The sequence below is a fragment of the Protopterus annectens genome, chromosome 7.part0 (genome assembly GCF_019279795.1).
Source record: "Protopterus annectens isolate FY-2018-M chromosome 7.part0, PAN1.0, whole genome shotgun sequence".
NCBI lineage: Eukaryota > Metazoa > Chordata > Ceratodontiformes > Protopteridae > Protopterus > Protopterus annectens.
Genome location: NC_056739.1, coordinates 184,437,032 through 184,459,664, shown reverse-complemented (window position 1 = coordinate 184,459,664; position 22,633 = coordinate 184,437,032). Strand labels below are relative to the sequence as shown.

The 22,633-nt window shown below is 41.1% G+C and overlaps 1 protein-coding gene across 3 annotated transcripts in view; it reads right to left on the bottom strand.

Annotated features, from left to right (window-relative positions):
• The window catches only part of INAVA (innate immunity activator), a 301,511-nt gene that overhangs the window by 181,371 nt on the left and 97,507 nt on the right, over positions 1-22,633 (bottom strand). For all 3 annotated transcript variants that reach the window (XM_044076668.1, XM_044076665.1, XM_044076666.1), the window contains exon 3: positions 7,753-7,877. In XM_044076668.1, coding sequence (XP_043932603.1) covers positions 7,753-7,877 — 125 coding nt within the window. The remainder of the gene's footprint in view (positions 1-7,752; positions 7,878-22,633) is intronic.

Below are 22,633 nucleotides of genomic sequence, written 5' to 3'. Positions count from 1 at the left end.
AATCCACACAAATACAGGGAGGAGATGCAGACAGAAGCCACCCCAACCAAGAATCAAACCAGAAAACCTATAGCTGTGAGGCAACAATACTACCACTGCACCATCAAATCTGCAAGGAATTAAACATTCAGAAACCTGAAGTCTGAAATTCAAATGCCTGTCAAATTTACTGCGGACAGAGCAAACACAATTTTCAGCAGAGGCAGGGATTAAAACTGCAGACACATCTTTGTAAAATGGCAGGGCACCAGAGCAAATCCACACAAACACAGGCAGGAGATGCAGACTCCACACAGAAGCCACCCCAACCAAGAATCAAACCAGAAAACCTATAGCTGTGAGGCAACAATACTACCACTGCACCATCAAATCTGCAAGGAATTAAACATTCAGAAACCTGAAGTCTGAAATTCAAATGCCTGTCAAATTTACTGCGGACAGAACAAAAACAATTTTCAGCAGAGACGAGGGATTAAAACTGCAGACACATCTTTGTAAAATGGCAGGGCACCAGAGCAAATCCACACAAACACAGGCAGGAGATGCAGACTCCACACAGAAGCCACCCCAACCAAGAATCAAACCAGAAAACCTATAGCTGTGAGGCAACAATACTACCACTGCACCATCAAAGAATTAAACATTCAGAAACCCTTAAGACTGAAATTGAAATGCCTATCAATTTTATTTAACATTTATTAATCAGGACAGTCTGACTTGGAACAAATAAACAAATTTTCAGCGGAGGCCCAGGAAGAAATAATGCAGACATGTCTTTGTAACATGGGAGGGCACAAAAGCAAACCCACACAAACACAGTACGAAGTTACTGACCCCACAAAGAAGGTACCCCAGCCAAGAATCAAACCCAAGAACCTGCAGCTGTGAGGCAACAATGCTACTACTACACCATCAAATATCAAGCATTACAACATTTACAAACCACAGATATTATGAGGAACAGATCAGATCAAATATGAGGTAAAAATCTGAAATTTTTACAAATGGTGGTGGGTAGGGAACTCAAGTCTTTAACACCTGCATACAGGGTACAGGGTTCAAGCCTGAGGCATTCCCTACCACACCACCATAAGCACCTGCATTTTCACACACACACACACACACACACACACACACACACACACACACACACACACACACACACACACACACACACACACACACACACACACACACACACACACACACACACACACACACACACACACACACACACACACACACACACACACACACACACACACACACACACACACACACACACACACACACACACAAAGCACAAGCACCATACACAAACTCCAGTAAAGCACAAGCACCATACACAAACTCCAGTAAAGCACAAGCACCATACACAAACTCCAGTAAAGCACAAGCACCATACACAAACTCCAGTAAAGCACAAGCACCATACACAAACTCCAGTAAAGCACAAGCACCATACACAAACTCCAGTAAAGCACAAGCACCACCATACACAAACTCCAGTAAAGCACAAGCACCATACACAAACTCCAGTAAAGCACAAGCACCATACACAAACTCCAGTAAAGCACAAGCACCATACACAAACTCCAGTAAAGCACAAGCACCATACACAAACTCCAGTAAAGCACAAGCACCATACACAAAGAAAAATAAACATTGTAAATTGAAAGGCACCTTACCTGAATCCTGAATGAATACAACGTCCGTTACAACCCATACATCCTCCCCTCGCAATACTGAAGACCCGCGAGATCCACATGCTCCTTCCCGACGCCGACGAGATCCCTGAGGCACTGTCCCGAGTCCCTGCTGCTCCTCTTGCAGTCCGGACGTCCCATAATCTGGCGGGTCTGTGCACTGTAAAGTGCACAGACGCTCCTTGTGTCCCCTATGGGACGGCCTGCCTGAGCATGCGCATAGACCGATAAGCCGGGACTCGGTCTATGCGCAAGAAAGTCCGCGAATTTTAAAAAATATTTTTTATTTTTCATTTCTTTCTTTCTTTTTCTTTTGAGGGCTGCAGTCCGGCAGCCCTATGCCACGAGCCGCCCCTGTGTACATGAATACTTTCTATTCCTGCTGCAGGGGCAGCAGGGAGAATGGAGTAACATGAAGGAGGGAGAGTGAGAAACCGAGGTGAATGTTGGTTGTGTAAGAGTTTCATTATGATGTGGAGAGGAGATTCTGCTGGATTCCGAGGATATATTCCAAAAGGATTTATTTTGCAGTTCAACTGTAGATGAGTGATCGGAAGATGAAATTAAGGTTACAACCCTCTAGTTGGGAGGGTTGCGGGATGACGTATTGGTGAACTTAATAAAAAAATGATCAGGAGAATGGAACAGATCTTTCATGGGGAGAAGCAATGGAATGATTTGAGAAGGAGAGGAGGAGGTGGAGGAATTAAAGAAAAAGACAGGAGAAGACCAAGGAGAAATGAGCAAATAAGAGAACATTATTAATATAATTAAAAAAGAACAGATTTTTAAAACAGCTACAGGACTAGAGACTTTTCTGAGAAACTATGAAAAAAAAACGATATATATATATATATATATATATATATATATATATATATATATATATAGTTTACTATCAAATGACTGAAAACCAAAAGACTGACTCCCAAAAAGACTACAAATTCAAAATACTGAATACATTTTTAATCCAAGAGGCAAGCCCCCCTGCTCCCCTGCTAACTATATATACCAACTCCAAGATCCCACAACAGTATAGAAGGGGCAAATTCCATCATTCAGTATTTTGAATTTTCTGTCTTTTTGGGATTAGGGAATGGGGCTGGGATTGCAATGTTATACTGAAAACAGAAAGTGATAACATTGTTTATATTCCTAGTATGATTAATGTAAAAGAAAATAGAGCTGTTTTAATATATTGGGGGGAAACCAAAAACATTTTTTGTAGAAAACAACTGTGACAAAAAAAAAATTTGTATGTGGGGATACAGGCATGATACAAGACGATGTGGAATGAAGTGTTATAAATGTAAGAAATAGGACATTCCAGGACAGACTGTGAAAGGAAAAAAAAAACAAGAAAAGTTGAGGGTGCAGGAGAATACAAGTGAAAATGAAAAGGGTAAGGAATTAAAATTACAAGAAGGAGAACAAACTTGAATATGTAACAATACTCAAAGAAACACAGGAGTTAGAAGTAAAGGAACGTAAAGATGTTGAATTAGAAATAGAATCAGAGGTTAGCGATGAGAAGGAAATTGAAATGAAAATGGTTAAAAAGAAAACTGCTGGAAAAAGGGGGAAGGATAGGAAAATAAACATTCAAGATTAAAAGCTAAAAAGAAAGGAAATGGATAACAATATATACAATTTCATACAGTTTTAAGAGAAGCAAATAATCTTAAAATTCTGGCTGGTAACATGAATAGTATAAAAAGTTTAGTAAGAATGATTGGTGTACTGGAATGCTATAATAAATACGAGGTAGGTATTACAGTATTAGATGATGTCAGAGATTTAACAAAGGAAGAAAGATTACAGACAGCTTATGGAGAGGGGTGTAATTTGGAATTTAGGGGAAGAAACTTGTTCAAGAATAGCAGCATTATATAATGCCGGAATTTCAATATTAGATTTTACTTTAGTAAAGTTAGGATGATTACTTGATTTAAAATGGGAAAGTAAAGTCTAAAGATTGAAACACACAAACAAGTGATCCTAGTGGATGAATGAAAGAAACAGAACTGTTTAGTAAAGTTCTTTTTTTATAGGTAACTTGTAAATAATTTTAAGTATGAATGTACAAAATGAGTAAGTAAATAATTGATTTAAATTTTTTTAATATGCTACAGAATGAATGTAAATATAAATAAAGCACTCCTACACTTTTAGAAAAGTGCCATGGAATCATTTATATCCATCTGAGCAATCATCAGTTCAGGTAGATGGGGCCTCAGTCTAACATCTCGTCCAAGATTATATCCAAGATTAATCTCCGTGAGCTGGGTTGACAGTCGAGTGGGAATGCATGTTGGTGTTGCAAGGGAGATGCCATTGACTCTGTGATGATGTCATCAGCAATGGTCCGTCCTACCTAATTACCAGTTGCTGTCATCAGACCTTTTTTCCACATGATGCTGCTATATCAGGTGTGCAAGCATCATGCTCCTTACCCTACCCCCATCCCCGAGAGAGGCAAGCAATACCTGTCTTATTCCTTCCCTGCCTCATAGTAGCGCTTCTGGCAGCTAGTCCGATAACTAAGGCCAGATTTTCTCAATTTTAATCAGGCCTTCTTTTCTGCATACCACAAACCAACAAACAAGCACTATCTTATTTCATGCAGACCCAATCTTGTCTGAACTGAGGAAGAGGAATAACATTGAAACACTGAACAAAACAAAACTGCTATGTGATGCTTTACACAATACAGGAATCATTTTAAAAGCAGAAAACTACACTCTTATGAGAAAAAGTTGTGCTTAGGATTTAGCTTTTCTTTACTATTGATACTGCTTTTCAGATATCAAAGTCGCCATACAAGTCATTTAACGCCACTATGGATGTTCTTAAATGAACACTGACTACATGAGGGGGATACTAGTAAATAACATGTTCCTATGGTGTGGACAACATTTACTTATTTGACTGATTGACTTTTCTTAACTACATAAGTGGGCTGATTCATAGACTCTTTTCAGCCACAACTCAGACCACAAGATTAAAGGGTAAACATGGACAACATAGTGTAGCCAGTCAAGCAGCATCCTTTTGGTATGTAGGAACAAAAAAAGGAGTAACAGAAGGAAACCCCCACACAGGCATGGAAGAACATTTAAACTCCACAAAGGCAGCAAACAGAAATTAGTACTGAACCCTGGATCCTGGAACTGACCTACCTTTCTATGGAGCCACCATGACGTTCAGTTGCATTACAAGAAACATTCCAGGAGTGATAGTTGTTTTACACTTTTAAGCAATCAACATTTAAAACCGATTGTTGGCTAATTCTTCAAACACCATAATGATACTAAGTTGACACATAAATCGTGGACTGGAGATGTCACTTTACTGTTCCCAGGTGGTTCTAAGGCATAGCACTTTATAATGCAGCTTGGGTGACATTACTATTCAGAAGCTGCATAATAAAATTCATTGACATACAAAAAGATGCTCTTTCCTAACAGCAGGGTATACTGAACAATCATCTTTAGGCCATCCTTTTACAGAGAACACCTACTCCTGTGACACTACTGGAGCATTCCTAGTTCCTCTCTGTATAGCAGTAACTAACATGAGTAACTGTATAACAAAAACTGCAGTATAGTACACTCCCAGTGAATGGACCATTGCTGGTTCCTCAACCTTTTCTTATGACAAATATGGTAGTCCATGAGCATTACTGTATTTCCTTACAATCATCATTCAAAAGGCCCACCCAAAGAACACAGCCCACTTCGGTACCCTGTATACAGTCAGCACGAATACTCCTTTTCTAGGACTGTACATCAGCCACTGTCAGCGATATGCGATCGGCATCAACTTTGTTCTGGTTTACTTTCTTTACTTCCTAAACTAGACTAAGGGCTTATCTTTGGTGAATGACCTTGAGTAAAATTAATTTAGCTTTTCTAAACCATGCTGAAAATTATGTGACAGAATCGCACCAGTTCATAAGATGAAACATGATATGCTCACCTAACACAAACAAGGGTCAAAATGGTTTACCACTTTGTCTAACGTAACCATTTCCTGCATCTCCCTGAAGATACATTTGCAGCCCTCCACCTATCTCCATTTCCATCCATTCTGTAGTAATGCATTTAAAGGATATAATCCTTTACAAACACTTGGAAACTGGTGGCAGTACTAAATATAATCTTAGCTGAGACATGTTCAGAACCCTGGACGTCTTCACACAAACCTCATCTTTTCTTGAGACTTGCATAGTCCACTCCTATCAATTACAGCCGACAATAACTATGAAAAATCTACAACAGTCTGTGGTTACATAAAATACATAATTTTATGTTTTGGCACTCTCATGCCATCCAGGGGCAGCTGCTCACTCCTCCCTGTCTCCAAGCTGTCATCTAGATATCAATGTGTATTTGGAATTCTTCTGAGTCCCTGCTCTATTTGTTGTCATACGGTAGAAATAGAAACTACTATGGCAATCAGTCAGTTATAATGAAACAACTCTGACTGGTAACTGACAGAAATTCCATCTCCATCTGTAAGCATGAATGTGACATCTTAGTTTTGGTCAATACTTCCAACATTTTAGGTATGTGAATATATACTTATTTCTTGCCAAAGGATACTGTACTGTCCTTCATACTGGCTAAGAACTGACCTTGCATTTTTCCTTCCTAATCCCTACCACTGTGGTTGTAGTTCATTCACTCCCTTTCACTTTAAGCAAAACCCCAACACTCTGACTTCTGTAGGTTTTTTTCTGTCTTCGTAATCTAGTAGGTCAGTTAGCTAATTGTGCATATCCATATGCTTATGCGTATGTGAAGTGCAGATGGGGTAGATTAAGCAAATACACAGAAACCAATGGACATTTACAGCTACTTGCAGAGATATTCTGGCCAATGCAGAGCTATAGGGAAAAAAAAAAAGAAGAACTTCAGAGTACTGTAGAAAACCAACTATGGCATCGGCTTCTAAAGCAGCCAAACAATTCCCCTCCCCAGCAGGGAAGAACAAGAAAAGGACTGGCTGACTGTAGAAAACCAGCTGGTGCGCTGGCTTCTACAGCAGCCAAGCCCCATTGCCAGCTTTTTGAGTGAAGAGCAAAAAGAAAAAAAAACAAAAAAAAAAACAAACAAAAAGGGCCTACTGTAGAAAGCTGATTGGTGCATTGGCTTCTAGAGTGGAGAATCCCCCCCCCCCCCACACACCAAATAACAAAAAACAAAAAAAAAAAAAAGCTGACATTTTGTACTGGCATTTCAGTTAACAGAAAAGTGTAGGAACACTCAGATCATGCCCTCTAACACTTGGTGCCCAAAGCGATTGCCCCCTTTTCCTGACCCTTGCAGGGCTACTGTTTGGCTCATGATCAGTGCAGCTAGACTGAAACCATGGCCTTTGAATTATTGTCCATCTCCAAGTCTTTCATAAAAGAAATCCTTATTCAAACAATTTATACACATAAGTCATACCTTACACAAAATGACTGCATGTCCTGACAAGAACCATACACACAAGCAAAGGAGGAAAATACATACATCAATCCATCCTCTAGACTGCATGCCCTCATTAGGTTAGCAGTACTCAGCCTTCCTATTCCCAGCAGCAGTTCTCAGTTCATCTTGCGGGATCCTAAGTCACTTCCAGGCAAGTGATCTTCAGTCTATCCTAGGCCTATGCAGGGTACCTCTTCCCATTGTGCCAAACCCAGTACAACTCCTGTGGCAGATGTACTCCTCACTAGATGCCCAAATAACATCAACTTGGATGAGCAGTGTTCTACTCCCAAACCTTCCAAGACAGACAAGCTCCACACTCTGAAACAGACAGGAAAAACACAGCTACCTAGTGAAGGAACATAATTTCTGTCAGTTTTGTTAATAATGTCATCATTTCTGTGATTGCTACAGTTTTAAGAAATAAAAGCTCTATGTCGAATTATTAAACTGCAAACTTTTTTTTAAATGATACAAACAGAAGAGGAGAGATGCAAATTAAACCAGGCAGGGAAGGTTATAGCTTGCAACAGATCACTGGAAAAGGACAAAATGATTTTTGTACTCACTGCTTCTCTTATGCAGATTTTTTTCAGTTCCTCTAAGCAAGCCTCCAGTTTTTCTTCTAATGCCTTTTGACGCAGTTTCATAGCATGAGTTAAATCTTTCAATGGTGTCATGGGACTGTCTGGGCCTGGAAATAAACAAATACAGAAAAAAGTACTCATACACCAACATTTAAAAGTAAGTAAATAAACAAAACAAAACAAAATAAAATCCATGTTGTAGCAGTTTTAAACACAAGACTCATTTTGTAATCTTGTAAATATACTTTTTTCTGTAAGAGATCTTTTCAGCTGGTACACAAAGTTCAAGTTATTAAGTGAGAGCTGCAAGACATTAGCACTTTGCACATCTCAGCAAGTACAGTTACTCCAGTATTTCAAATTTTTACTCTAAAAGATGGGCAGCTGACCCTTTTCAGATTATTCTCAACAAAATGACAGGTTGACTTAGCTAGAAAATGAGAAAAAAATTGTGCGCACCTTATGACCGGAAAGCTATGATAAGGTGCTTGGGACTCCCCGCCAAAAAAAAAAAAAAAAAACTGAACTGTTTTTCCTTGTTCACTGGCTTTCCTTCTCATCTGCACAGACTTGGAAAACTGCCTACAGCCAAGTACAGCTGATGGCTGGGAAGATCCATTAGTTATAAAAGATTCTGTGCCATTCCTGATGATGGAAGACTGGATTTCCTTCCAAATCTCAGTTTAGATGCATGCACAACACATTCAAAAGTATCAAAACACTTCAGTGTGAAAGATGATGTTTGGTGTTTCTCAAAAAGTGGTAACTTCGCGAGCGGGGTGTAATAATAGCATGGGCAGGCTGTAATAATGTAACAGGCATAGAGTAATGATATCATAAGTAGTAAGTAATGGCATCATAAACACGGAGTAATGACATCACTGGCAGGTAGCCATGTTTTCTCTAGTGAATGCAGGAGGGACTGTGTATGTGCTAGACATACACAGGCAGCACTATGCACGGAGATAGGGCATCATTCTTTTACTTTGAACAGCAAGGAAAGAAGCACAAAGCCTCTCTCCAGTCCTGCATATTATGACTTCTGCATGTTCGGAAGAAATTGTACTAGTTTGAACACAGCATGCTGGCAATGAGGCATATTTACATATCAAAAAATGTTTCAAGGCAGCAGGCTGACAAACTGACTGAGGTGAGGACAGGAAGGAAAGAAAGAAACCGAATAAAATGGCACAGCAGTCAAGTTGCTAACTTTTTGATGGAACAAATATAAAAGCTAGTTGTATGAGAACTGCTCTGAACAATGGAACCAGCTGCTACAAGACAGCTTTTGGTAATAAAAGGAGCAAATTAATAATCATACAAAGAAAGAACTTATATGGAATATATGTATTTATTTATTTATTTTTTAATTCCAGTAAGCCCTCTGGTGTCACCCAAGAGCACTAACTGGTTTACAGGTGGAAACTTCAGGAATCTTATCCAGAAGGAAACTGGTTGTTTTTTTTTTTTTTTTGCACTGCAAGAGCTTTTACAAACCATGCTAATTGGTGAATAATTATTCTGTATTGGTGATTAAAATATGTGATGCAAAATTTAATATAATGTGATTTGTACATATTGATAGCCTGCATATAAATGAATGCGAAATGCCATTTTTTCTTGTAAGATGCAATTTCACAAGTGTGCTAGAAAGATTAGTATATAAAATTTATTCTATCAGCAATACCACATGGTTTTACATAGGCTAATGATATCGAATAAACTTAAAACAAGACACATGGAGAGGATGGCTTTAAAAAAACTACAATATTTTACTAAATGGAAGCCCATTCAGAAGAAAACGCTTTTAGTGTTGCTCTGCAAGACTGGCCAACTTGTACTGAATGAGAGAAACTTTATTAGGAAGTTAATAACAACAAAGGTACTTGTAAAATTTCTGCAGTGCTCACTGTGATGGGCACCAATTTGCACAGACTATTATGCAGTTTACTGGCACCACAGAAGCCCTCATGCATTCTGATCATCTAGCCTCCACTCTGCAACTGATCATGTCCTTAAATATAGCAGATAGTGTTTTTTCCACATTTTCTGGCCTAATCCTTTTCTTAGCACCTGACAAACATGCTTTCAGGAAACAAAGTTACATTTTCACCTATTCTAATGCAAACTCCTACAGCCATTTAATAAAGGCTACTGTGCAAATGCAGTTTGGCAGAGCCAAGAGTGTAATCCTAGTCTACACGATATACATCTCTTCTCCACAAGGTGCCAGTGTTGCAGTGAACAAGGCTGCCTGCCCCCACCCGCCTCGATGAGTGACCTGGAGTCAGCCAGTCACTATCAACTTTCCTGTTAGGTTCATCCAGTGCTGGCAAAACAATCAAAGCTTCATCTATTTGCATCACGGAATAATTAAAATTAGAATGTGTTTGATTAACCAGATAAGTAAACTAGTCTTTCTTGAACCACTTCCAGTCATGATAAAAACACAAGGACAAGTGTATGTTTTCAGATATCTTTCTATGTCTATATCATACATGCACTTATACACACACACACACACACACACACACACACACACACACACACACACACACAGGAACAGGTTTAATCAGGCCTTTTAATTTGATGTAGTAGTGTGTTTCTGGTTTCTTAACAGCAGTTTTTTTGGTGCATTTTGTAGTGTGTGTATGTGTGTGTGTGTGTGTGTGGGGGGGGCTTGATTTGTGTGTGTGCATACTTAATGTGGCATAGGAACCCATAGGTTTATAGGTTCATAGGTTCATACTAGGCTATCTGCCCTAGGGCATTTATAAGCCTAGACAGAATGTGTTTGGCTTTCGCCACCCATTTTAAATTTATTTTGCTATGCCCTTTTCGAGGTTAGTATACTGTGCCTCTGTCTAACAGTGACACAGAAGTGATACCCGGGGTAAACCTATGATCTCCCATCCACTCATCAAGATTCCTCTTGAAGAGAGTCAATGAGGGACTCTGCCTAACCTGGACTGGGATTTTATTCCAGAGTGAAGGGAGCCTCTGGGTTATGAATCTGTCCCTCCAGCATGTCCTATTTATTTCAGTGCTGAGGTTCAAGTCTCTCGAGCACGTAGCTCAATGGGATTTGGATTTTCTGAGGTGCAGCATGTCCATTAATTCCGGTTGGACATGGCTTTATACGTCAGGCACAGATCGCCTCTGAACAGGCGGTATGCCACTGAGTAGAGCTGGAGTTTCTTTAACCGGGCAGCATATGGCATCTGTTTGAGCTCTTTGATCCTCTTGGTGAGGTACTTTTGGGGTCTTTCCAGTTGCTGCAGGTGTCTGGTAAGGTACATCCCAAAAGGGGCATTGTACTCAATTATGGGCCTTATGAGGGATGAGTAAAGAGGCACGGTGACCTCTCCTGATCTAGATGTGAATTCCTTCATGATTAGGTGGGCTATATAAAATGTTTTTCTAACCACTTTGGCCACGTGGTTGTCAAATGAGAGATTGCTATCAACTTAGGTGGGGGTGTGTGTATTAGTGTTCTGCGATGAACTTTAGATAGTGTAATTGTTGGCACAGTGTGTAAGAGATTGGAAGATGTGTTATTGTATCTTATCAATGTCGCAGACTCAGCAGTCATTTTCATTGCTAATATAGTGTGATCTCAGTGTAGTATACATATATGTATATGGATCTACGTTTATATCGCAAAACCCACAACACCAAATGTTATTTTCCTGAAACAAAAAAATGAATACTGAAAATTTCAAAGTCCCGATTTTTCTCAGGCCAAAACCTAATGCAACCACACTAGACTATGTAAAACACCCCTCCCCCAATTGTGGGGGTCTGTGCCCCAACCTCCTAACTATATAAACTAACTCTGGGATCACACTACAGTGGAGAGAAGGGCATATAAGAGGGGGCTTGCCCCGTGCATGAGTAGTGTTCTTAGTGACTAGTTTGTTTCAGTGAATTTGATTTGATTAGCACTGGGTGAAGTGAGAATATGAGAGATATAATTTGGTGAGTGTTTTATATTTTATTATATACACACACACACACACACACACACACACACACACACACACACACACACACACACACACACACACACACACAAATGTGTGTGCGTGTGTGTGTTTTAGTTTTATAGAAAGTAGTTGTGTGTGTGACTCTGATCAAATATCTACTGGTACGTAGTTCCTTAGTTGGGCAAAATCATTATATCATATTTTAAAATGAAGCAACAACCATTACTGTCCACTTAAGATTCAAAAGCAACAAATGGATACAGTAAAAAGACTTTCTTGATTTCATCTTTGTACTTGTGATCAATAATTTATTGGAAAAGGAACTCTTCTTTCACATGGAATTTAACACTTAAAAGTACCGGCAATATCAGCAACTGGAGACCGAACATCTGTCCCTTCATTTTTTTTGATGGAGATGCTTGGGCTCACTTTATTAATGCCTTTTGGTTCCCACACAGAAAACAGCTGAGTTTTTTGCCACTGATCAGAAAGCTCCAGTGTCTCCCGCCACCAAAATACGAAAGAGCAGGGGACTATAGTTTGCGAAATAATTTTATAGAAGTAAATTAAAATAATAGTTTGGCAGAAAACTAACAGCTTGACAGACAATTAAATGCATGCAATTGTGTCGCAACTACTAAGTGAAACAATTAAGATGTGCTTCCACAGTAACTTCAGTATGTCCCGACAAGTGCACCCACTGAAAGAGGCATCCAGTCTGCAGGTTCTGGTATTGCTGGCACTTTTAAAACTTATATGTAAAAGGCTTGTATAAAAAAGTGTTTTCTTTTCCAATAAATTAGTGATTACAAACACTGTGACTGGGAAAATGGTAAGTGTTTCTATTATATGCATTTGTCACTTTGAACATCTTTAAGCAATCCCACTCCATTGTGCATTCAACGAGTGTGCAAAACACCACAACACAACTAAATGTAAACATACATCTCTCTCACTTATACTTACACAAGTAGTCACTCTGTTATACTAATCACAGCCTTCCAGGGCTTTTTCCACACTGTCTTGTGTTATTATACAGTGCAAATAAAGCACATTACCTATTACATTTTGAGGGTAATAAAACACACACATTTCTTCAATGATCTCTAGACTTTAACCATTGGGAAATGCTTCAAGTAGAAGGATTCACCCGACCACCTCCCAACATCCACAACATGGGGGCTTTGCCCACACAACTCCTTCTTACACACACCACTTCCATGGCTATACTGCTGTGACAAAAGTAAACACTTTCCTTCACAGTAGTGACATCTGACCAACCCGTTAATAAGCATTCAGCATAATAGGTTATGACCATACATGGGTGCAGTGGCAGTTGTTCACCTGATTGTGATCGGCGCATGGACCATTAATCACAATTCAGAAACTTAATTGATAAACTGAGAGGACAGTAGGAATTGCCCCCTCTAAAGGATCAATGTTAAAGACTGTGCCTGGTTCACAAAGTCAGGTTTTATTGGACTGTTACTGACAGTATGGGAGTTGATCACAACACAGTCAATAAATGAATAGAATGTTTTTTTTTTTTTTGTGTGTGTGTGTGTGTGTGTGTGTGTGTGTGTGTGTGTGTGTGTGTGTGTGTGTGTGTGTGTGCATGCATGTGTGTGTGATTTAAGTACCAAGAAAAACCCATGAAGGCAAAGGAAGAACATGGAAACTCCACAAACATTGTGAGCAGAGGTCAGGAATAAGACCTAGAACCTGAAACGTGGTACCATGCTGAGTGAAGAAGCTTTGCAAAATCTCTTATCGGCTGGGAAATTAAATGTGTGCAGTTTTTAAAGTGTTTAAAGTATTTTTTCTGAAATGAACCATCCTTATTCCAAGCAGCTCTTCATCTTAAATTCTCTTTGCTTTATACTCACTTTCCCCCACCAAGCTCTAACACAGCACAAAAGAATGGAAGATTCACAGTAAACAAAGCAGTACAAGGACATACACAGGAGTAGTAGTAGTGCAAAAGTAACTTTCACTTAGAGTGATGGCATCTTTGATTGTTATTTAACAGGAGGAGATTAGAGAATTACGTGGAAGAATGAATGACAAAATGATAAAGGCAGGGATACAGGCTTACATGACTGAATACATTCCATATTCCCGATGTTCTAATCTGTATCTCGGAAGCAGATCGCCACATGGAAAATCATATTGTACAGTTGTTGTACTGCACTCCAATGAGAATATGGGGATCCTGTTCATTAATCTCGTAAAATGAAATGAATCCAGGAGATGGTCTAGATAAGGCAGAAGTACCTACAGGAAAGCAATGAGATGCACATTCAGGATGAGCAGGAAGTGCTACACTGTTTTTTTTCCACTCCTTTGGTATCAGATCACTACAGAATCAGTCAGTTTTAATGCAATGTCACAGCTGGAGATATAAATCTGAGCTGCTCTTTGTTACGAAGGTTGAAGCTCATGACATAAGCAAAGCTTGAGACAATGGTCAATGGCTCCATGATGCAGCTGCATGAAGCATTGACTGATAGTAACACAAATGATTTAGGACACTGCAGGGATTCAGACACTGAATAAGCTGGGAGGAGAATGGTGGGAAGGACTGGTCAGTAATGGTCTGCCCATCCTGGGGGCAGAAGGGGGGAGAAAGTGCAGTTGTGTCAAACCTTACCATAATGGTAGATGTCCTTGCCTTCACTGCTGCAGTATTCTTAATGATACGAGGATTCCCTGCTGTGGAAGACCAACATCTGGCCAGTCTTCCAAAGACTTCAGAACTTAAAAGGTATGCTGAATGTCACCATACACTCCTTCTATAATGTAGAGTATAAAAGTGATGTTCAGGCTTACTAAAAAGAACTGATTGCCCCAGGAGGAACAGGTTCCTATGAGTACAACGAAAACGCATTATGTCAAATGCGTTTTTGTCGACACATGTAGCGCGAACAGGTAAAACAGCGAAGCGGCTGTTCAGCGAATTCTTTCCCTGGGAAAGAAGTCACTTGACCGCTTCGTTGTTTTGCCATGTTCTGAAGTGTAGTGTGGTCCCTTGTCTGGTATAGCTCCCGAGCGTGACTGTGCAACAGTTACTGACCTTAGGGTTAGGGTGCGGGTTAAGGTAAGTGCACATGTATGAAAATGTTTACTCTTTTATATTTTGTGTTAAATGTATGGTTGAGTTACGTGTGTATGTGTTTTCAGTTGTTTACTTTTGTTTTGGGGGGGGTAGAATTTGGGTTAAGGTAAGTGTGTATGTGTTTGGAGCTGTTTTTGTAAATGTGCGGGAGTTACTGACCTTAGGGTTAGGGTGCGGGTTAAGGTAAGTGCATACGGTTTAAAATGTTTACTGTTTTTTTTTTTTTCGTTAAATGTATGTTTGGGTTATGTGCATTTAGTGGTTTACTGGTTTTAGGGGGGTATAATTAGGATTGGGTATGTGTGTATGTGTTTGGAAGTGTGTAATGTGTTTTTTTTTTTGCGGGAGTTGGAACAGCGATTTCTTTCCCTAGGAAAGAAATTGCTGTTCTTTGGATTCAACATTTTCAAATGTGTTGATGTAACATCGTTCGCTGTTTTAAGCGTTCGATGTTGCAATATAGACCCGGAGGAACACCAGTCCAAGGAAAGTACAGTTGTGTACAATTACCATAAATGTAGATGTTCGAGTGTATTCACTGTTGCAGTCATTACATTTGGGTTATCTGCTTGCAGTAGCCCTCAGTCGGCCTGACTATCAAAGTCATGGGTCCTGCTTTGTTTGCTGTCTCATCTTCCATGACGTCAGGTAGTCAGGGGTATAAAGCATACAGCCGATGCCATTACATCAGTTTTTCTTGCCCCAGATATCAGGTGCCCCCCTAATGGGAAGCAATTTAATATATATATAAGGTTATACCTCCAACAAAAAAAAAGCAAATACACCAAAAAGCTTTTAAGCATAGTAAAGAGGAATACAGGTATAGTAAAAATAAGTCAGGGGGCTGGAGGGAGGGTAAACAGGACTGCAACAGTGAATACACTCGAACATCTACATTTATGGTAAGTTTACACAACTGTACTATGTTCTTCGTGTTTCACTGTTGCAGTCATCACATTTGGGTAGATTCCCAAAGCTAAAGGATAGGAGGAGGAATTTAGATAGCATTTGGACCAGCTATAAGGCCCTGCAAGACTGCAGTGGCAAAACCAGCTCTGGATTTAGAGAAAATTGGCAAATGGTAATACTTGGTGAAAGCATGTACAGAACTCCAGGTAGCAGCTTCTAGGATGTCCCTGGTAGGGACACCTCTGAGAAAGGCTGTAGAGGTAGATGCAGCCCTGGTTGAGTGTGGTCCTATCCCCTGTGGGATAGGTTTTCCATGGTGCTTATACCAGAAATGAATGCAACGGCCTATCCATTTAGAAATGGTTTGCTTTGAAATGGCCTTCCCCTCTGCTCCTGCAGCTAATGCCACCAGCAGCTGTTCAGATTTCCTGAGAGGTTTAGTCCTGTCCAAGTAAAATCTAAGTTGTCTGTGCACATCTAAGGAGTGCAGTATCCATTCCCTTTTGTTCTGTGGATTAGAAAAGAAGGTTGGCAAATTAATGGACTGATTAAGAGCCACACTGGATACAACCTTGGGCATGAAGGAGGGATTGATCCTGAGGGACACCTTGTCCGCATGAAAGATGATGAAAGGCTCCACTTTTATAAGGGCCTGTAATTCAGATACCCTTCTTACTGAAGTGATTGCTAAAAGGAAGGCTGTTTTCCAAGAAAGGAATTTTAACTCTGCACTTGCAGCTGGCCCAAAAGGAGGTAGAGCGAGCTTTTCCAATACAAAGTTAAGGTCCCAGGCTGGAGTAGGGCTCTCCTGGGTGGTCTTAAGTTTTTGGCCCCTCTGAGGAACTGCTTCAGCACTGGATGAGAGAAGAGGGGTGGGTTCTGTGTTGTAATGAGCCAAAATGGCTGAGGCATGAATTTTGATGGAGGAAAAGGAAAGGCCCTTGTGAAGCATCTCAGTTAAGTATTGAAGAGTCTGAGGTAAATTGGGTGCTGCTGAGCCCATCACTTGAGTTTGGCTCCAGGCACAGAATCTTTTCCATTTTTCAGCATAAAGTGTTCTAGTACTAGGCCTCCTTGCCTCCAAAATGATATCCAACACTTGTTTACTGAGGGATTGTAATGGAGAGATTAGGTAATTAGCAAGGATGCCAGGTTCAGGGTTTGAAGCGGAGGGTGCAGAACCTGGCTCTCCTGCTTTGACAGCAGGGTAGGGTTCTGAGGCAGGTGCCATGGAGCCAGCAGTGACAAACTGCACAGGAGGGGGTACCAGTGTTGGCATGGCCAATCTGGTGCAATCAGGATCGTCCTTGGTTTGTCCTGTTTGATCTTTATTAGTATTTTGGAGAGGAGAGGAAGAGGAGGAAAGGCATAAACTGAAAGATTTTTCCAGCTGAAGGACAGAGCATCCACTTTCCAAGCTTGTTTGTGGGGAGTCCTTGTGCAGAATTTGTCCAATTGGTAGTTCTGGGGGGAGGCAAACAGGTCTATATCTGGGCTCCCCCATTTGTTTATCAACATGTTGAAAGTCTTTGGTTCCAGTTTCCACTTGTCTGGGTCCATGAGATTTCTGCTTAGTTCGTCTGCCAGTGTATTTAGTTTTCCTGGCAGGAATTGAGCCTGTAGATGCACTTGGTAGCTCAAGGCTGTGTTCCACAGAGCCATGGCTAGTCTGCAGAGGGGGTAAGAATGGGTACCCCCTGCTTGTTTATGTACCACATAAAACAGTGGTGTTGTCCGTCTTTACCATTAATTGTCCTGCAAGAATGTGGTCCTTGAAGGCTGTCAGAGCATTCTGTACAGCTAACATTTCTTTTTGATTTGTATGCAGGTGCATTTGACTTGGGTTCCATTTGCCCTGAATGCACCTCCCTGCCAGGTGAGCCCCCCATGCATAGTCTGATGCATCTGTTGTTAGGGTTTGGGTGGCAGGGGGTAGAGTGAAAGGTAGTCTCTTGTTTTGGTGGCAGGCCTCTGCCCACCAAATGAACTCTAACCATAGGCAAGGTATGATAGGAATCGTTGCTTCTAGATCCTGAGAATGTTGACACCATAGGCTTTTTAGATACCACTGTAGTTTCCTCATATGCAGTCTTGCATATGGAATTAGTAGAATGCAGGAGGCCATGAACTCCAAGGTTTGCAGTATTTGTCTTGCAGATAGCAGGGTGTTTGTGGCCATTAGTTTGAAGTAAGTTGTCAAATGAATTTGTTTCTCTGGCGTGAGGAAAGCCATCTGGGAAGTTGTGTTCAAGCTTGCTCCCAGGAATATAATTTGTTGACAGGGTACCAGATGTGATTTCTTTTCGTTTATGGTGTACCCCAGACAAGTTAGCACCTTTTGTACAAATGCCAGATGATTCAAAAGTATGTCCTGGCTTTCTGCCTGAATTACACAATTGTCCAGGTATGGGTATATTTCGATATTTCTTTGCCTGCAAAATGCAATGAATGGAGCTAGGCACTTTGTGAATACCCTGGGCACAGTAGATAAGCCAAAGGGCAGTGCAGAGAACTGAGATTGCATGTAGCCTGCTTTGAAGCATAGGTATCTTCTGCAAGATTCCCTGATTGGGATATGCAGGTAGGCTTCCTTTAAATCCAGTGTTGCCAACCAGGCATCTTTGCCTAGCACAGGAAGTAACTGGTGAAGAGTTAGCATCTTGAATTTTGGAATCACCAAAAAGGTGTTTAAGATAGAAAGGTCCAGGATAGGATGCCATGAGTTGTCTTTTCTGGGTACCAGGAAAAAAGTCTTGAGTAGAAACCTTGTCCCTTTTCCTCTTCTGGTACAGTTTGAATAGCCTTTATGCTTAAAAGAGAGAGAGAGAGCACCTGCTTTTGAACCTCTGCCCACTGATTTGGGGGTAGATCTGGCCAACCATTTGGGTATGTTAACACGTGGAAGTGACATCTGTATCCTTGGGAAACTATATTTAAAACCCATTTGTCCTGGGTAGTGAGTTCCCAGTTTTTTGCTTGCAGAGCAATATTTCCCCCTAAAGGAGCAGTCAGTTGAGAAGATCTTGGAAGTTTTAAAGTTAAGTCATTGAGAGAGTTTACCATAAGGGGGAGTCTTACTACTCCCTGATTTGGAAGTGGGAGCCTCCACTGCTTAGACCTGTGCGTACCCTGGGACTGAAGCCTGGGTGTTCTGCTGGTTCTGGGTTTGGACTGAGAAGTCCTGGAAGAGGCTGGAAAAGACCAATTTTTAGAGGGCCAATGCCTACTAAATCTTGGAGGCTGTACTTGTAGGAAATCTTTTAGCAGTTTGCATAGATTTAGATTTTTCCTCCATCTTTTTAAGAACTTCTTCTGCTTTGTTGCCAAACAGGCGGTCCTGATTTAAGGGAGCATCCAGCAACTTAGCTTTAACATGATCTGGCAAAGATTGCTCCTTAAGCCAAGCATGCCTTCTAAGTACAGACCCAGTGTCAGCAGCCCTGCAAGATGCCTCTAGGGAATCAAAACCACATTGCAAAGTATGTTTTCTAACTTGTTCAGCAGAATGCATTAAATCCTGTAAATCCTTATTTTCAGCACAGTCAGGAGCCAACATCATTTTCTGTTTAAGCAATCCGATAATATGCTGCTGATACTTTAACATATGAAACTGGCAGTTTAAGGCCCTAATGGCCAAAGTTGCAGAAATGTATACTTTCTTACCCCATCTATACAGCGCCCTGGAGTCTCTATCAGAGGGGGTAGGATTTTTGGCAGTAGTAGCCTTAATGTCCTTGGGTCCCTGTGACATGGTCTAAGGATGTGCAGTAGGATTTTTAAAAAGGAACTTGTAAGAGTCAGGAACCCTGTAATATCTATCAGGTTTTCTGGGAGCAGGAGGCTAAGCTAGATTCCGAAAAGGCATCATCAACAATGTCTAGTACAGGAGGGATAGCTAAAGGCCTGTGTTGGGGCAGGAGTATGAAATCCCTATGCCTCTTTTTAGAATCAATGTAATCCTGGCTTTCCCAGCGAAAGTGCTCCCTAAGAGTATGCAGGGTTTCACCAAAAGAGAAATCATCTGGAGGGGAAGCAGAGGGAATGGAATCCTCTGCATCACAATCCTCATAGGTAGATGAGGGCAACTCCTGGTCATCAGAGAAAACAGAAATTTCAGAATCCTGATCAGAAGAATCAGAAGGAAAATCAGTCCTAGGTCTCTTAGAGGGAGAAGGGTGGCTTCCCCTGATTAGAGTAATAAGGTCTTCAGCCATTCTTATTATTTGTTTTTTAGGCAGAGGGGCGTGACCATGCAGTCTGGGTGTCAGTTTTCTCGGCATGGATCAAGTTTTAGGCCTTGAAGAAGAAGATGGCATTGGTTTAATATGCAAGTCAGTAGGCCTGAATACACCCTCAGAAGCTGGTGCCTGCACAGCGGCTCCGGACCCATCCAAGGTAGAGACATCCGCAGGTTCCACAGTCGAAGAAGCATCTCGCGGCATACCAGACTCTGAATGGGTCTCAGCAGAGGCCTGCGAATCTGAAGTAGCGGGTATCAGGGGCTGCGAAAGTGCCTGAGTACCGGCAAACTGGTGACCAGCTTAGGAGAAGTGTCGTCAGAAGCTTTGGACCTATGCGGTCCGTCTCTGTCTTTATCTTTGCATTTTTCTGGAATGTCTGTAGTCGGGTGGCTTACCGAAGCCATTTTTGGATAAATGAACCAATTACCAAAATATTTAGATGCGAGAATGAACTGACGATGAATAGTTTGAGGTTTGAATAAGGCACAAGACCGACAGCAACTGACGCAGGACCCAAGACTTTGATAATCAGGCTGACTGAGGGCTACCTGCAAGCAGATAACCCAAATGTGATGACTGCAACAGTGAAACACGTAGAACATCTAGGGGGATGGAGGGAGGGAGTGAATACTGCAGCAGTGAAAGCAATTGTTATGGTAATATTTTACACAACTGTACTATGTCCTTATATGTCCTTATATTCACTGCTGTAGTATTCTTAATGATATGGAAGAGTGCCAAAGCTCAAGAAGAAACTTGGAAGAAGGTAAGGGCGGAAGAGTCCCCTAAAAAATATGAAGAACTGAACTAGCAAAACCAGTCTTAGCTCTAGAGATACCATCCAACTTGTAGAGCTTGGTAAATTTATGCACAAAAGCCAAGGCAGCTGCTTCAAGAATAGAGTTAGTATCTAAGCCTTTGAAAAATCCATTGGAAGAAGCCACAACTCTAGTAGAATGAGCCTCAATTGAAAAAAGAAGGCTCTTGCCATGAAGAGTGCAACAAAATGAAAGCCCCAAAGATCTAGGATGAAAAGAAACAAATAACTGACTAGACTGTCTGATAAAACTTATTTCGATATGACCAAGGCTAAGTTAAGCATGCAGCACCCTCTCACTGTCAGGTTGTGGAGAGGGGAAAAGGCAGGCAGATTAATAGACTGATTTAAGTAACAGCTCATTAACCACCTTTGGCATAAAAAGGGGTTAGTGTACAAGGACACTCTTTCCTCATAAAAAAATCAAAAAAGAATGCCAAGCCATAAGGACCTGCAAGTCAGATACCCATGTGTCAGCAGTAAGCACCAACAAAAGCACAATCTTCTAGCAACAATGTTGCAAGGAAGCTGAAGCAGCAGGCCCAAAAGGAACCTGAGCCAACTTCTCCAAAACAAAATTACGATCCCAGGGAGAAGGAACAGACTTCCTGGTCTAACATTAAGGACACCTTTAAGAAATTGTTTCACCTCAAATCTATCAGCAAAAGGAGGAGAAAAAGGCAGTCAAGAAGAGACAGCTAATGGGCCTTGATAGAAGAATATCAGAGGCTATGGACACTATTGAGGGGTCAGCAGCAGGATATTTATATAAAAAAAGAACAATCTTCAGGAACCCTACAAAACCTATCAGGCTTCCTGGGAGCAGGGGGTAGAGAACAAGGCACCTGAGAGGCATTGGAGAAAGCATCCAGAAAAGCATCCAAGACAGGACAAATAGCCAGAGGCTAAGGAGAGTCCAACTGCAACAACTCATAGTACCTCTTATGCAAATCAGAGACCCGAGTGTGTTCCCACTTAAAAAAAAAATCCATTATCCTAGAGAGCGTGTCCCCAAAGGAAATTTCCTCCAAAGCAACATCAGAACCAATAGATTCCTCCTCCTTTAACCCATAGTCCAAAGGAGAAAGAATCTAAGTAGAATAAATTAGGGATTTGTCAGCAGAATCTGACTCATCCTCAGATGAATCCTGGTCTCTGGGGCTTTTAAGAGGAGTAGAGGACCAAAGAGGAGCAGGAACTGAAACCCCATGTGGAGGCTTTAAGGACATTAAGGCAGAAAATAACGCCAGATTTATAGCCTGCCACTCACTTTGTGGATCCCTAGAAGCAGAAGACACACGCTTAATTTTTGTTTCTTTTTAATGGAAATGTCCTGAGAAGGCACAGATCCAGGACGACAGTCGAGAACTGTAGCAGGAACTTCTTCCCCAACTAAAAACTGAGGAACTCCCCTAGGCCCCTCAGGAAAAAATCAGCCGTGATTCCCTCTGAATGTCTGAGATGGATGCCTACAAAGTCTCTTCGAAGTGCTGCCAGCCAGATCCTCACTGGCCTCCAACACAGTTGTGGCAGAGAAATCTGAGAACACAGCCGGGTGAGCCTCCAAGTTTGAAACGACCTCAGGAGAAACACCTGACAGACGCCGGACAGCAGAAGATTCTGGTCGTACCTTTTCCACCTTCTTCCTCAACAGCTGACCCTCAGTGCAGGAGATTCCTTCCATAGTATCTTTAGCGAGTAGCTTAAGAGTTGGGGAAAGGGAAGAAAGTGTACTGCGAAGGGTTTTTGGAATGAAGGCCTGACAAACAGACCAAGTTGTATGGTCAGGAGAAGC